General features: G+C 54.8%; 1 protein-coding gene across 1 annotated transcript; it reads right to left on the bottom strand.

Moving 5' to 3' along the window:
• Positions 1-298: 298 nt before the first annotated feature.
• LOC119107518 (cysteine--tRNA ligase, cytoplasmic-like) lies at positions 299-10,164 on the bottom strand. Its single transcript, XM_037230980.1, has 13 exons — positions 10,102-10,164; positions 9,072-9,250; positions 8,295-8,510; positions 7,873-7,993; positions 7,371-7,511; positions 6,586-6,796; positions 5,707-5,948; positions 5,020-5,253; positions 4,427-4,565; positions 3,748-3,968; positions 3,011-3,181; positions 2,013-2,213; positions 299-488 (listed from the first exon to the last, which is right to left on the bottom strand). The coding sequence occupies exons 2-13, from the start codon at positions 9,248-9,250 to the stop codon at positions 360-362; spliced, it is 2,205 nt and encodes a 734-aa protein (XP_037086875.1). The 5' UTR covers positions 10,102-10,164; the 3' UTR covers positions 299-359.
• Between the last annotated feature and the right edge of the window lie 5,708 nt (positions 10,165-15,872).

Raw genomic sequence — 15,872 nt, forward strand, 5'->3', positions numbered from 1 at the left:
CAATCGTTTAGCAGGCACCGATAGAACCTCTCAGCTCATCATTTGTAAACACCGCATTAAGCATCAATGGTTCTCATAAATATATTGACCAGAGCTCACAAACCCAACGCAGTGCAGGAGTTCTCCCGACTTAAAGCAACGTTTGCAGGGCCCAAGCGGAGCACACGCGTCGCCCCCGCCCACCATCCCCCAACCACTGGTCCAAAAGCGACGTCTCATCCGAACGACACATCATTTTTCCACCGAGGCGAGAACAAATTGGCATTTTTAAAAGGTGCGATCTCCACTGTTGCAACAGGTGCGCAACAGGTCACCGTGCAACTCCCCAGCAAGCATCATGGCGTGGTCCTGTTCGTATGCTACGACTCTTTGTTTTGAGAGGCGAGAAACTCGTCGTATCTCTTCTGCTGCGCTTGGTAGAGCTTCAGTAGTTTCTTCAGCTGTCCTTTGCTTATTTCCTTCCCGTCCTTGTCATGCGTGGGCATACCCTGACAAAAACACCGAAACCATGTGACGCAAACATTCACACACCCAACACGCTTACATGCTCACAAATCAGCTTCTATTGATATGTTGCTTTTAAGTTCCGCGTGTGTTATGTATGTGCCCCGAGCTCTCTTGTTTACCTCAAGCCCCGCACAACGTAGAAAGTGCCGACGCTGTACATCTTAAAACAGCAACACACATACGCCCAACAGTCTAGCACATAATCACCATACGCGGCCGACCTGTGGTTCCTGCGGATTTCACCACGGCGAGACTCGTGAAAGGTCCACCCACTGGTGCAGGCAAGCGGCTTGCCACGGCTCTCGGTCGGGCTGGAGGGCACAGCGTCTTTCACGCCGCTAACGGGCAAAACTGGTGCTGCTCCAACCTTGCGGGGTTGAAACCGGTCAGGCAGCACGCGATACGGCGCAGCGGTACCAACCCAACGTCGGATGTGTGGATGCTGGTTTTACCCGTCTGCGTGTTGTGCCCACCCTTCCAACTCACTGACGTAGGAGTTCCAGAAAATTATGGTTCACAGCGCAAAGTCATCACGATTGTACAACACACAAGGGACTTGCCTAGCGTCCTCTGCCAGTGAAAGGCAACAGGGGTTCTGCCAGAGCAAATATCATCTTTTGTTGTCAACACCGTTGTTCACTAGCTCACTAAGTTTTCCTCTTTGCACTTCTTTATTCCCAATCTTCTTTGATTACAACCTCGTTTCCATTTACAACCGAACCATCTCGCATTGTTTCGCCTTTCTGCCTACCAAGGAAACAGCAAAACTTCCATCTACTGGGCGGCTGTACTCACCGCAGAAACGCCGCTCAGAGTTTTTGTCTACCGCCCTCCGACCGCGTGTAATCTTTCAATATAAAATTCGTGATATATTTACTGAAGCAGCCAATGGCACAAACGTACGCCCATCTGCATATTATTCACATTCAACGTTTAGAACGGAGCCTCTACAGAAAACCACATGACTGTCGCTCGCTGGACAATTTGTGCTGTGGTCACCACCGTCCACCCCGTCCCTCTCTCCGGCCGCCACCGTCCACCCCGTCCCTCTCTCCGGCCGCCACCGTCCACCCCGTCCCTCTCTCCGGCCGCCACCGTGCACCTCACCCCGTCCCTCTCTCCGGCCGCCACCGTCCACCCCGTCCCTCTCTCCGGCCGCCATCGTCCACCCCGTCCTTCTCTCTGGCCACCACCGTCCACCCCGTCCCTCTCTCCGGCCACTACCGTCCACCCCGTCCCTCTCTCCGGCCACCACTGTCCACCCCGTCCCTCTCTCCGGCCGCCACCGTGCACCTCACCCCGTCCCTCTCCCCAGCCGCCACCGTCCACCCCGTCCCTCTCTCCAGCCGTCACCGTCCACCCCGTCCCTCTCTCCAGCCGCCACCGTCCACCCCATCCCTCTCTCCGGCCGCCACCGTCCACCCCGTCCTTCTCTCCGGCCGCCACTGTGCACCTCACCCCGTCCCTCTCTCCGGCCGCCGCCCGCACTCTCCCACGCCTCTCACCTTCTCGTCGAACCGGGAGAACTTGTCGTCGGCGCGGAACATCTGGTGCGGCGGCACGCGCCGCTGCGCCTCGCGCTCCTCCTCCAGGCGCAGCTTCTCCAGCTGGCGGCGCTCCTGCTCCAGCCGGCGCTGCTGCTCCTGACGTGTGCGCTCCTCCCGCTCGCGCAGCAGCGTCTCGCGCCCCACCAGCTTGAACACAGTCTCACCTGATGACGGCCGAAACAGCGTGAGCGGGCTCAGCGGCAGCGGAGAAGACAGCTGGAGCCTAGTACAGCCGAGTCGACACGCTAGCCCAAATGCCACTTAACACATCCCACGGACTTCCAAACGCCGATGTTCACGTAGCGGAAAATACGCGCTAAAACGCCCGTTCGCATCTCGCACAGTTCCCATGCGGATTTGTCTGAACCGTCTCCCCAGGTGTGTTTCATCTCGGCGATTTATACCCCAGCCATCGAAGCTGGCAGTGTCGCCCGCTCATGGAAATGAACCATCGAGGCTCGCGGTGCCGCCCGCTGGTGGAGATATACCATCGAGGCTGGCAGTGTCGCCCGCCCATGGAGATGTACCATCGAGGCTGGCAGTGTCGCCCGCTCGAGGAGATATACCATCGAGGCTGGCAGTGTCGCCCGCCCATGGGGATGAACCATCCTTGCTAGCAGTGTCGCCCGCCCATGGAGATATACCGACGAGGCTGGCAGCGTCGCCCGCTCGTGGAGATATACCATCAAGGCTGGCAGCGTCGCCCACTCAGAAAGATGTACCATCGAAGCTGGCAGCGTCGCCCGCCAAGAAACTTGTACCATCGGGAACCATGTCGCTTCAACACACCTCTTGCGTTCTGAGCTGCCTTCACTAAAATCAGACATCTTAACCCGCACTTGACCCCTGTCCTTTCCTGCACCGCGAGAGTGCGCCTCACAATCCGGCCACATGCCGCGCCCCGGAGCGGCGTGCACTCCAGCGGAGGCCCCAGTCGGACAGGCCGTGTGACGAGCCGTCTCACCTCCGCCGTCCTCCAGCCGCACGCCCAGCTCGGTCAGGTCCTCGTCACGGACGCGGTCACACTCCAGCAGCACGCTGGGCACCTGGTGCTGGCGCGCCGTCTGCCGCACGCGCTCCCGGAACCGGCCCAGCACGTCCAGGTACGGCATGACCAGCGTCTCCAGCTGCCGGGTCAGGCCAGGCCAGGCCAGGTCAGGTCAGGTCAGGTCAGGTCAGGTCAGATCAGATCAGATCAGATCAGATCAGATCAGATCAGATCAGATCAGGTCAGGTCAGGTCAGGCCACGCTCGGCTGGCCGTCGGCGACGGTCAGGGTGCGCACCAGAGGCACCAAGGCTCCTCCCACGCACGTGGGGAACGACGCGCCACCCGCAGCCGACGGGACGTCCGGGCGCGGCAGCACCCACCCAACGGGTCATTGAAACAGTAACGCATGTTGCAGAAACAAGCGACAACAAAAGAAACACGTCTGATAATTTAGCATTGGCGAACGGTTCTTGCATGCCGTAACCCCACTAAAAAGATGAAAGATCACCTATTTGAGCACACGGAAAACGTTACTAGCGGATACTGGACCGGCCAAATGTGAACACCTCAGCACGACATGCCGCGAACCCCACACCCGCACATCCTCGATCTCATACGACAAGACAACCCGTTACGACCACCAGCCGCCACGGTCTTCCACAACTACTCGAGGACGCCGCGCGCCCGGTCCACCTCCACTCACGTCGGCGCTGCCGGCGTCTCCCTCGGCCGGGAAGCCGATAGCCGGCCCGCCGGCCGGCACCGCCCCGAACACGCGCAGCACGTGCGTCACGTACTGCGCGGCGTCGGCCAGCAGCTGCCGGTTAGGCACCCGGCCGTCCGCCCTAGCCTCGCCGATGTAGCTATTGCAGGCGGACACCAGCTCGCGCAGCGCGTCCAGCGAGGCGCGCGTATCGACGTTGTCTGTGGCGGGTGAGACGGCGGTCACGCGAGCGGCGCCGGCCCCACTGCCGGCCGACGGCGCCCCGCCACAGCCTGGCCGCTGCCACGGACCATGTACCACAGGCCAGGAGACGCGGGTGTAGTTTCCTGTTCAGTTGGGATAGTGAACTCCAGCCCACCAACTTTGAGGGGGAAAGGGGTCAAAGCCGGATATAATTTTTTCTTCTGTATTTTCCGCAACTAAATGGCTGCGAAACTACACCCCTGGCAGAGACGCACAGCTGTGACAGGCGTGACAGATGATAGACAAACGGGCAGTAGCAAGACAACGCGCGTGACAGACGTCACAAGAGAGAATGACGGCGTCGCTCCAGTTCCAGGACGGCTCGGCGCACCGACACCGTCCGCGGCCCCCTTCGAGCCCCGAGTCCTGCCCAGCCGCAGCCCGGCGAGCGTGGGCGCGGCGGCGGTCCACTCACCGCAAAGGGCGGCGTGTACGCCAGCACGCGTCTCGCTGAGCGTGCCGTTCAGCGTCAGCTCCCGGCTGCCCCACTTCTGGAAGAACTCCACCCCGGCCGGCGCCGACCGCAGCACGGAGCGGACGTACAGGAAGAACTCCTGCCGGTTCAGACGGAGAGCAAACCAGTCACAGGGACACCATTAGCAGGTAGACCACTCGGCCAGGCAGAATACATGCGCTTGTGCGCATGTACACGCACAAAAGTTGGCCCCGGGAAAAACAAAATAAACAGGATTTATGCATACTCGACAAACAACACTAAACAATTATGTCTAATGATAAGCACCTGTGCAACAAAATAGATTCATTTATGCAACAGAGCTGCCTTGCTTGTAAGAGAAAAGTGGTGATAAACTTCAATTAGAGATGATCAGATGCGATAGTGACTCGCATTCCAACGAAGGCTTAGTGCAGTCAGTACGGCCTTGGTCACATTTCGCGGACCTTAACAAGCGTCAGTAGCGGCTGATGCTGAGCCGCACCCTTCCACAGGTAGCTGACCGAGCCTCTGACCTGCCAGACCCACCCGGAGATGGCCGGCCGGATACTCACATTAACCGTCCTCTCGAAGTTCTTAGCCACGTCCATTGTGTGCTCGCTGTAGTCGAGCGTGTCCTTCCAGGCGTGCATGAGAAACATCAGTCGCAGCTGACGGGCCGTGTGGCGCTGCAGCGCGTCCTTGATCGTCACGAAGTTCTTCAGCGACTTGGACATCTTGCAGCCGGCGATGGTCAGGTGGCCCGAGTGCAGGAAGTAGCGCACCCAGTTGTCGTTGTTGAAGTAGGCCTGCGGACCCGCAGCGCCGTGGTTAGCCAGGATACGAGGCCAGTGCTCGTGCTCGTGTCGGGCAGGGGTCCAGATGTTACTGCCATGGCTACCTACTGGTCTGTAACTTCTAAAGGCAGCTGGAACATGGCGTCCCCAGTAAACCCAGCCAACATTACAAGTACAGAACGCATGTAACAGAAGTTGGACAAAACACAGAAATGACACAGCATGATTTCAATGGGGAAACGCCGAGGAATATAGCTAGGGATGGCGAAATACGACCATGCCACCCTGAGCCATTGCGACATTTCCCTCAGATATTCAGAGCGTTCCGCCACTGGCCCTGCCAGTCTTCTCAGGCCCCGCGCTCTCTAAGCACAAGGCCTTTCCAGGCGCTATCTAAGCCCAAGGCATCAGCCTTTTCCGGCGCTGTCTAAGCCCAGGGCCGGCCTCGGCGTGGTGCCGGCCCACCTCGGCCTGCGCCAGCTCGTTGTCGTGGTGCGGGAACTTGAGGTCACAGCCGCCGGTGTGGATGTCCATGCTGGGGCCGCAGATGGCCGACGCCATCACCGAGCACTCGATGTGCCAGCCGGGCCGGCCGGCACCCCACGGCGACGGCCAGCTCGGCTCGCCCGCCTTCGAGCACTTCCACAGCGCGAAGTCGTTCGGCGACCGTTTCTCCTTCAGCCGGTCCTCCGAGACGCTGAGGTCGCCTGCAGCAGGCGAGGTCAATGAGGGATCAGTGAGGTGTCAGTGAGGGGCCAGTGAAGGGCTAGGCGGATCAGTGAGAAGTCAGACAAGTTAGGCGAATCAGTGATGAGGGTCAGGCGGGTGGGTGAGAGGTCGGGCGCGTCCGTGAGGGGTCAGGCGGGTCAGCGAGAAGGTCGGGCAGGTCAGACGAGTCAATTCTCAGTGTGAACGGAGACACCTTGGGTCGTGTTATCACCGCCGGATACGGCTGTCTATCGACCGCATGACACGGCTGCAAACCCTTGACACTTACTTAGCTGCGAAACTCATGCATACAGACGAGCTATTAACGAAACCACCGTTCAGGTTACATCTTCGCCCACAAGCAGTTGATACGGGGTCTTCCAGTCATTCCCCGAACAAACGCCTTTGAGTGCGCGTTACATCTCAGCACTTTGCCTCATGACAAGGGAAGCCACCGGCGGCACCGGTGGCCACTTTCATCACCTAACACAAGCCAACTCAAACGTCCGCACCCAGCAGCACCCCAAGCCAGGCCAACGGTGAGCATGCGGCAGGGGGGGGGGGAGGGGGGAGGGGGAGGTATCTGAGGAGCGGCAGCACCGGGCATCTGAGGGGGATTATGTGAGGGGCACGCACCTTCGCCCTCCTGCAGCGCCGCGCTGTCGCCATACGCCTCCGGCACCAGCTTGGCGTAGTGGTGGCGGTCGTCGGCGTCGAACCGGCCCACGTCGAAGTACACGGAGCCGTGCGACTCGTAGGCCAGCCCGTTCTCGATGATCTTGGCGATGTAGTCGACGATCTCGGGCACGTACTCGCTGACCCGGGTCACCACGTTAGCCGGCAGCACCTGTCGCGAGCAGGGGACGCCGCGTCACGGCGAAGCGGGCCGAGCGGGCTGGCGAGCCTTACGGCATGGACTGCTGTCTGACACCACCGCGACAGCGCCGGCGACTCGTTCACAGGGAGAGCAATACGGCAGGCGAAGTTCGTCTCAGATTGACCGAATCACGGCATTTTCGTTCACCGAACCACCCCCCAAGCACAAGCGAGACGTCGGGAGTGAACACCGCGCAAGAAGGCGACAAGCTTAGCAGGGGTACGTGAACCTGGCCCAGAGCAGGCGGACGGCATTCCTGCCCACAACCAATGGCCACAGACACCGCAGACGGAGACAGTCGAAGACGTTAAGCAGGAGTCCAACCGCGCGGCTGGGACCAATCTCCGCGACTCTCCGCCCAGAGCTGGACGCAGATCACACGGCTATCACCGCGCCTGCCAGCGTCACAGGGCTTGTCTCGACACGGCCCCGGGGAGCCGGCGGCGGCAGAGCGTCTCACGCCCAGCACCGCCACCGCGCCAGCCAGCGTCACAGGGCTTGTCTCGACACGCCCCGGGGGAGCGGCGCCGGCGGAGCATCTTACATTCAGCGCCGCCATGTCGCTGTGGAACTCGGCCTCCCAGTGGCGCGGTAGATCGGCAAAGATGACGTTGTCAGTCACCGTGTGGCCCAGCCGGCTGTCAAGCCACTCGGCCAGCGGGTCGGACGCCTCCTTCAGCAGCAGCTGCAACGGCAATCCGTCAGTGGGTGCGACAGCACAGCTGGCAGCCGCGGTGACGCCATCGACTCAGCTGGCCGACTCAGCTGTCAGCGGCCATGAGAGCGTGGTCAACGCTCAGCAGATAGTAAACGTCAGCGGGTGCAACAGCCTCGTCAGCGGCCGCAACGGCAATATCAACAGCAAGTAGCTGCACCAGCGCAGCGACGTGCGAATTCAGAACACGTAGACAGGTCGACATAAGCTGGAAGCACCCCAGTAATGGACATTAGCCGCAGATTCTCCAGTAAGGGCGGCTCTAGACGGCGCAGCTCGGCCGCTGTCCCCCCCCCCCCCCCCCCCTCCCCCGGTCCCGGCGACCGCGCACCTGCTTGGCCTGGCTTAGGTTGGCGTCGCCGCCCTCCTTGACCATGGCCTCGACCTTGTCGATCGCCGCCGAGAGCCGATCTACAAGGCGGCGCTGCATGTCGCGCTTGTCCGCGTCCCTTCTCGGCGGCCGCCTTCTTCGAGTACTTCTGTCGAAGGCAGAGCAAAGCAACTGTCACGGGTATGGGAGTACACAGGACAGTCAGATGACCGAGGTCCTGAGCAGAAAGTTCAGGCCTGCAATGCATCTGCCTGAGGTGCTGAACAAACAGCATAAGTACGCCGTCCGGTTCTGTGTGGCGCACTGCCGGACGCGTCAGGACTCATACTCATCCCATCTCCCCCCAGAGCGGCGCCGGTCGGCCGGCCGGCCAGTCTCCTCTGGAGCGCCAGGGCTCCTTCTGGTCCCCCATTGCCCCTCGCGTGGCGGCAGCCCGTCTCACCTGGAGGGCCAGTGCGCAGTCGTCCACCATGCGTCGGAGGTCGGTGGTGTCAGCCGCGTACTGCCGCAACAGGTGCTGATGCCGGGCGCGTCGGATGATCTTGTCGTCCACGTCCGTCACGTTCATCACGTACGTCACGTCGTAGCCGAAGTAGTCGGTCATCACGCGGCGCAGGATGTCGAACGAGATGTACGACCTGATGACGAACGAGATGTACAGCGGTCGGGCAGGACGGCACTCGGAGGGACCAGCCACGGCTTAACGACACCTCTACTCTTCGCTGGATTCGAGTGTGGGACAATGACTCCGCCCATTGGCATGACACCCAGCACTGGATGAGGAGAATCTGCGAAGTGCAAACTTGCGCATCTTAAAGGCCAATAGGCAACTTTGACACGGTATTCTGCTACTTCAGTGCTGTGCGGGTTTCTTGGGACGCCGAACGACGATTGAGGCCACCATAGCATTAGGGCTGCTCTTGCAGTCGTGGAACGTACAGTATCGTACGAAGCCAGCATTTCGGTATCCGTCTCGGCAACGTGGATGAAGGTTCGTACCTTGTAAGCTCACCCGCTTTATTCATCCTAGACGGTTCAAAGCGATCCGAGAAAGAACAGTATGCTAGGATTCCTGACTCGCTCAGCAGAGAGCAGTCCAGGGCAGCGCTACGTGCAGTGAGGTAGCGCGGCGAAAGCGCCAAGCCCATGTCGCTCAGGTACGTTTCATGCATTCGGTGGACGCACGCAGAGAGCCTGACCTGGCGTGTCCCATGTGGGAGGCGTCGTAGACGGTGGGCCCGCAGCTGTACCAGAGCACGCGGCGGCCGGCCTGCGGCACGAACGGCTCTTTGCGCCGGCTCAGGCTGTTGTAGAGGTGCAGCTGCGGCGCCTCCGAGCCCTGCGGCCGCGTCCAGACGGGCTGCTCTCGGCGGTCCATCTGGCGGCCGACCCGGCTCCGGTCACGGTCACAGTCACAGTCACAGTCACAGTGGGGATGGCCGGCTCCGGTCACAGTCACGCCAGAGACATCACCGAGACGACTGGCTTCAGTCAAGGTGACGGACAGCTGGCTCGAGTCAGGTTCCAACAGAGGTGGGTTACAGTCCGAACGGCAATTCACAGGCCGACATACAGCAAGCTCGGGTGACACCCCAGCAGAGGGCAGACTTGGGTCACGCTCAACAGATGGCAGGTCACTGTCCAACAGAGAGCAGTCACAGTACAACAGACAGCAGGTCACAGTATGTCATGTGCTCGGAAGGTCACTATGTTGTGCGCAGGTCATAGTCACACAGGTGGCAAGCTTGGGTCAGCCATCATATGGTGCATTGTCACATGATGTGCACTGGATGCTGGCTGTGGTGTGACTGTCTCAGAACCAGGAAGTGGCTCAAAACATAAAAGGGCTTGACATGACATAACCTGACACAGTTGACATAAATAGCCAACAGCCTGCATAGGGTTATCAAATTAATCATGTGTATGTGGGGGGAGGGGTCAGAGCACAGAAAAATAAAAGACCTACCCCAAAATATACAACAAAACAGATTTCCGCAGCCCTAGCCCACTTTTTCTCAAAGTGGGATAGAGGTGAGGCATGAGCCCTCCAACTGAATATAAACTTATGTGCTTGAAGGGATACATAAGCCATGCATGAACATCAAAAATATATCTGACAGACCAAGGTGCATCAATATTGCAAGATAAATTCAATTTATGATACATTTAAAGCATATAGGTTATACAAGTGTCATAAAGCACATCAGCACAAACATTACACAGCCCCACCTTTTCCAGGATGTTTCTTTGCCTCCTTCTCTTCTTCGATGCAAATCTTACTTGACTCCGGAGGAATGACAACTGATAGGTCAGTGATAACCAATATGTACTAGCTAATAATTACTTCTGGAAAATATAGTCATCCAAATACCCCAATATGAGTGCAAAAACCTGAAACAAATATACATAGCTGCCACTTTTGACACATATTCTCATAAATGGGCAAAATAAGAAGCGATAAGTACCCTAACTGTAAACAGGCAAAACCATGCCACAGCAATTTTATGACAAAAACACATAATCATATAGTTGAGACTGGCTTTGCCACCTCTGAATGAATGATGACTGACACACAACTGCATCACATTGTGTGTGCCATGTACAGCCATAACTGTGGCTGCATTGTCATATCAAGGCGACTTTGAGCATTATGGACCAGTTTGATTCTTAACACAGTTAAATAATGTCAAGGGACAGAACAAAAATCAAGCAACCAAGTTATTACCTATGCATTGGGCAGCCAGGGCCCAATTAAATTGAGGAAACCTACGATACCAATATAAGGCTAACTGAGCATGCAAATACCTATATCTTAAGGCACTGCAAAGGTTCACATCCACCTACCAGCAAATCATTAAATGATCCATTTAGCACCACCGGCACCAGCCGGCAGCCGGTGCTGATGATAAACCTAGCTCATATTACGAGTTCGCGATTTAACGATAACCTTCATGTAAATGACCCTTTTTTACATGGTATAGTGACCGAATCGCATTTCTGTGTGCACAGGCGTTTGCCTACATGCATACCAACGTACCTAGTCGAAGAGACAAGTCCCTTAACAGCCCTCAAACACACATCAAACGCCCGTAAGTCCCACGCATCACGCCTCATCAGCCATAAGCCGTGAATGCGCGCCACTACCGTCGTTCATGAGGCGCTTTGGATTAATATGGTAGCAGTAGTTTGGGCAACGTAATAATAGTATAGGCAACGTAATCGGAGGGAGAAAGGGAAAAGAGAAAAATACAAAAGTGTTGGAAGCCTCGTGATGCGTTCAACATCTCAGGTTATCTAGCGTTGCGATCTCTCTCGCAGATCGACGCCGGGAGCACCGCAGCTGTTAACCGGTAGCCAGATTGGGTAAAAGCGTACGGTTATACAATCACCGTTAATCGTTAGATTGAAGGAACACCATGTTTGTTGCACCAACGACACAACATTTGGACCAAGGGTGCCGTTACAGCGACACCATTGTAACGTTTTCGCGACTGTAGCATGCCGTCAGTCCCAGGGCTCAGAAGGGGGGGGGGGGGTGGGTGGGGCTTTCCAAACAATCAATAGCATAATGTGTGGACAACGCAGGCATATAAGAGCTTTTCAACGGCAAATTATCAATGCGTGTCCACCGTGACCTCTCCGATTCCGACGAAGTTGGCCATTACCACATGTTTCATCCAATGATTATTTCATTTTCTATATCGCGTATTAACATATATAAGTAGCCGAATTGTGAGGTTATCTGGAAAATGTGACTTGAAGTTAGCTTTTACTTGTGCAACGAATAATTAAAACCACATCTGATCTATCACGTCGAATTAGATGTGATGGAACCAGCATATAATTTGAGAGCGGATGATGTTCAATTGGCCATGACCAGATGCGGGCCCGTACTGGCACTTTATTATCTATCTTGTCAGTAAGAGTCACTGTCGTGACTCTTACTGACAAGAGCATTTCAGTAGTGTAGATTTGTAATAGATGGGGTTTCTCCCGGATTTGACCCTTTTTCTCTCAAAGTTGGTGTCTGCAGTCGATTTACGGGAGGTGGAGCTGGAGGTGGAGGTGCTGGAGGTGGAGCATACTTCTTCGCGGCTAGGTGGCGCTCCATGTCGCGTTTTACGTTAAAGAGAACAGTTGTAATGCATCTCTTGATATAACACATGCGTGATTCTTGTCTTGTAACAACAGATGTAGTCATATTTGGTAATAAACCTTGCCCCGCTGTACCTTTTTTACTCCATTTTCAAGGCCGATGTAGCTTATGGACATCTGTAACGTTGCGAGCCACTTCGTCTGGAAACACTAATAGATAATATGACGAGAAGGGCTGCATTTATTGCAACTTCGACTCTGGTAACGCAGTAAGGAACATATCCAGCCTCGTAACAAAACTTTTGAGACAATTTTTTACGGACACAAGACGCAAAAACCATCTCGTTTTTGTGAAACTTTATAAATTTGTGCCGAGCAAAGCTGGATGGGCTCAGGGTTGTCACCTTATATTACGAGGAGTTATTTCGAAGTTGTCTCATGACCAAGCATACCACTGGCCTTAGATAATCTCAAGGTCCTTATTGAAATGGCTGAGGATTGCTCTCGGGAAGCTTCTTTTTTTGGGGGGGGGGTCCAGGACCCAGGAGCCCGGGGCTGGGGCCTAATTCACCCAAAAAGGCTCTAGCTCCTTTCAACTCTAGAAAAAGTTGGTTTAAGAGCGCTTTATTCCAGAAAAGCGGCCCTTTCATTACGATCTTTGAAACGAAGGAGCTCATTGTGATAAACTTATATGAAGACCAGGTGCCATATATAATAAGCCTGTTGCACATTTTGACGGATCAAAGTTCCGGGAAATGTTGACTGCGCCGGTGAGCCATTGGGCACCGGTGATTTGTTGCACGTAGTCGTTCAACGTTTGCTTTCTGCAGTTTACTAACTTCAAAATACAACCAGAAATGATTTTGAGGTAGATTTGAATCCTACTTCTATTATGATTAAAAAATGAAAATAAACATAAAAACAAAAACGATGCCCCTCGTTTACAGCTGAGCTATATCCAAACTTTGTTTTTGGGAAGAGCCTTTCACCATCAGGGCTTTTCTCAAGCCTGCGCTCCCAGCTTGGTAAAGTTTGTTAACAGGTGAGCTATATCCGGCGATATATTTTTTGTGGGGGTGGTCACCATCAAGAGGCTTTCGTAAACCATATGACCACCTATGAGAGGCTTTGGCTACGCCCCTGCCCACATACAAATGCAGACAAAATCGTCTACGTTGAGTGAGGGCCAAATGAATGTCCGGTGGACCAATTCGTCCCTAAGGCAGGTGACGTTCCGAAAGTATGTTTTCTGCTATGGTGGGTTGTGTGAGATGACAAATCTCACACAACCCACCTGCTCGTATCCTGCTCCCGTCCGCCAACGGCAGACGGGAGCAGGGCTCAGGTAAGGGACATCCAGAAGAAGGGCCTTCATGCTGACATGAGTGTTTATGAATAACCCCGGTTTTACGTTTTTTCGCCACGTTGTTTTGGGCTGTTAGTATTTGAGGCTTCCAAATTTGTTCCCGTTTAAATTCCGGAACAAATCCTATCTCTTAGAACCAGCTGGCGAAATCTAGGCGCATGAAAACTCGGGTGCACTGTCAGCCACTGATTCGTATCCAAAGTGCTGACCAGTCTGTGGCCAGGTCATTTCTTAGCATCTAGCCTAGTGAAGCAGATACCTCCCCAATGACCCAAAGTGCCTACTCGCCAGTGGAATTTCGCCTCTTCAGGGAAATAATGTTGAATGAATGAATGATCTTAGGAAGCCGGATAGTCTTATTTACCAAAGGGCACGGGTGCCATTCCAAATGACTACCATTTTGGCATTTTGGAGTTTGCCCCCAACTTGATCATGGTGTCTGCGCCCCCGCTGGAGCACGTCAGCTTTAGTTGTTTTGAGTATCATTCCTTGCCAATATTTTGCACGCCTTAAGTACATGGCAATTCGAGTAAAACGCGTTGATCAGCAGCACCGTTTTGAACAGCGAGCTTCCATCCCAACTATTCAAACTGGAAATGGGTTGTCTTGCCTATTCTTAATCTTTCCAAAGGGGTCCGAAACAAATCAGAGTCCTGTGCGACTATTCCTTCATACCATACGTGTCATACCATACTCCACACCCAGATTCTCCTGTCCGATCCAATGCGCTCCGCCTGTCGTGGTCGTGAGTTCCAGTCAGCAGCAAATTGCACAAAAAAGTACCACGCAACTCTATGCAGCTTTGCAGAGAACTTCCTTTACGTTTTAGCGGGGAACCATTTGCATGCTGGTGCTGACTTCCCTACATATCAGCAGGATCGTGTATAAGACTGACCCGTTTTAAAGCAACTGAGGCAGTCCTTGGTAACCAGATGACCTTTGAGCGCCAAAGCCGGGCCCAATGTTTTATGTACCAAAAAGGCCCACGAATCTCCCGAGGGTCGTGAGGATATGCAGGAAAAGAGCTCTGAGAGCTTAAAAGTACCTTGAGCAGCCCGTTGGGTCGGCCCTTGAGCAAACAGCAGGCCATCTCAGTGGCAAGATAACTCCACGGTGGCTAGAGTGGCCTCTCAACTTCCAAAAAGGTCTGTAAGTAGCCAGAGGGGCCCCGCACAGGATGGGGCCGTGGAAGTTTGTGCGACTTAATGGTGTTCCAAGTGCCTCCAAGCGGCGGACAAGCTGCCCACAAGCCAGAAGGATTCTTAGGCAGCAATAGGAGTTTTTGAGCGGCTAAAAAAGCCCTGAGCAGCCAAAAAAGTGTCCGGGAGATAGTGAGGAAACAGCCGGAGACTCTGAGCTGCCAAGCAGGCCCTCAAACGCCAAAGGAGTCCTTATATGGACAGATGAGCCCCTGAACAACTAAAAGACCGCTGAGTAGCAAGGACGGCATTGAGAAAACGACGTCTCAAAATATTTTCTGAGAGGCCGAGCGTCCAGAAATCACCTGCGTAAGCAGGAGAGCCCACTAACAAACGAAAGGGCTCTTGGACATAGGAGTGACCTCTGAGCAGCCAAAGAGGCCCCTGGATAGCTAACAAGACTTCAAGACTAACAAGAAGCGTCCAAAGGGTCATAGGTGTACATCTAAATGGCTCTGGCTAAGGCGGCCAATGGGCCCTGATAGGCAGACGAACTTTCAGGTGACCAGAAAGGCTCCTGGTCCATAAAAGTGATCATTTGTGACGGGAGGGCCCAGCAAAGTCCCTAAAAAGCCGATGTACCATCGGTGGCAGGGGCGACCTGAGCAGCTAAAACAGCCCACGAACATCCAGAGCGGCCTGCACACACGGACATCACTGAGTGATCATTTCATCCCTGGAATATTTTTTCTTTGTGCTGCACGAGCCGAAGAGCCTTTCCAAGGGGCTCTTGGACCCCTGAACGCACCTACTTTGGGTCCCCAGACCCCCATTTTTAATTTTGCGGGGCCCGGGGGAGACGGGGGGGGAGGGGGGAGGGGGGGGGGCTGGACCGTCGCCACTTTCCACAGGATTTCCCGCCGTGATCATTTGATTCATGAATGGCAGTCATTTTGTTTGCAATGGAATGGCTGCTCAGGATGACATGACTTTGGTTTAAAAATTTGACCAATCCCGTGGCTATACTTTGAGCGGATTTTCCTGCGTCAGGGATATCGCACAGACAATATAGATGTCTGATTTTGTGGATTCGAGCATTGAAGACATTTCAGGAGGTCGAGGGCCGGATGATCAAATCTTGATCAAGCCTCAAAAACCCAAAATCGATCCAATCACATAAATCTCGATAGTAAAAAAACCGTGATAGACAGATATACTTAGGTGCATTAAAAATATACGACGCTGTTAAATACCATGAAAAAAGTGACGTCCCCCCAACTCGTGTCCAAGATGACGTTGCCTCCTTTTCACCGCCTGCTTAGACGAAGCAGGGAGCGGATCTCTGTGGCCCCTTTAAAACTTTGTTCACCACTGAAAAAACATAGCTGTAGAGATCTATT

The sequence above is a fragment of the Pollicipes pollicipes genome, unplaced genomic scaffold (genome assembly GCF_011947565.3).
Source record: "Pollicipes pollicipes isolate AB1234 unplaced genomic scaffold, Ppol_2.1 Scaffold_6686;HRSCAF=7923_pilon_pilon_pilon, whole genome shotgun sequence".
Classification (NCBI taxonomy): Eukaryota; Metazoa; Arthropoda; class Thecostraca; order Pollicipedomorpha; family Pollicipedidae; genus Pollicipes; species Pollicipes pollicipes.

What these genes read in the sequence shown, in the direction of transcription:
- LOC119107518 (XM_037230980.1), bottom strand. Translation starts at nt 9,250, where the DNA reads ATGGACCGCCGAGAGCAGCCCGTCTGGACGCGGCCGCAGGGCTCGGAG. An exon ending in ACTTCGAGAGGACGGTTAAT is followed by an intron (nt 4,566 to 5,019) that starts GTGAGTATCCGG and finishes CTGAACCGGCAG; the next exon opens with GAGTTCTTCCTGTACGTCCG. An exon ending in GAGACGCCGGCAGCGCCGAC is followed by an intron (nt 3,182 to 3,747) that starts GTGAGTGGAGGT and finishes CTGACCCGGCAG; the next exon opens with CTGGAGACGCTGGTCATGCC.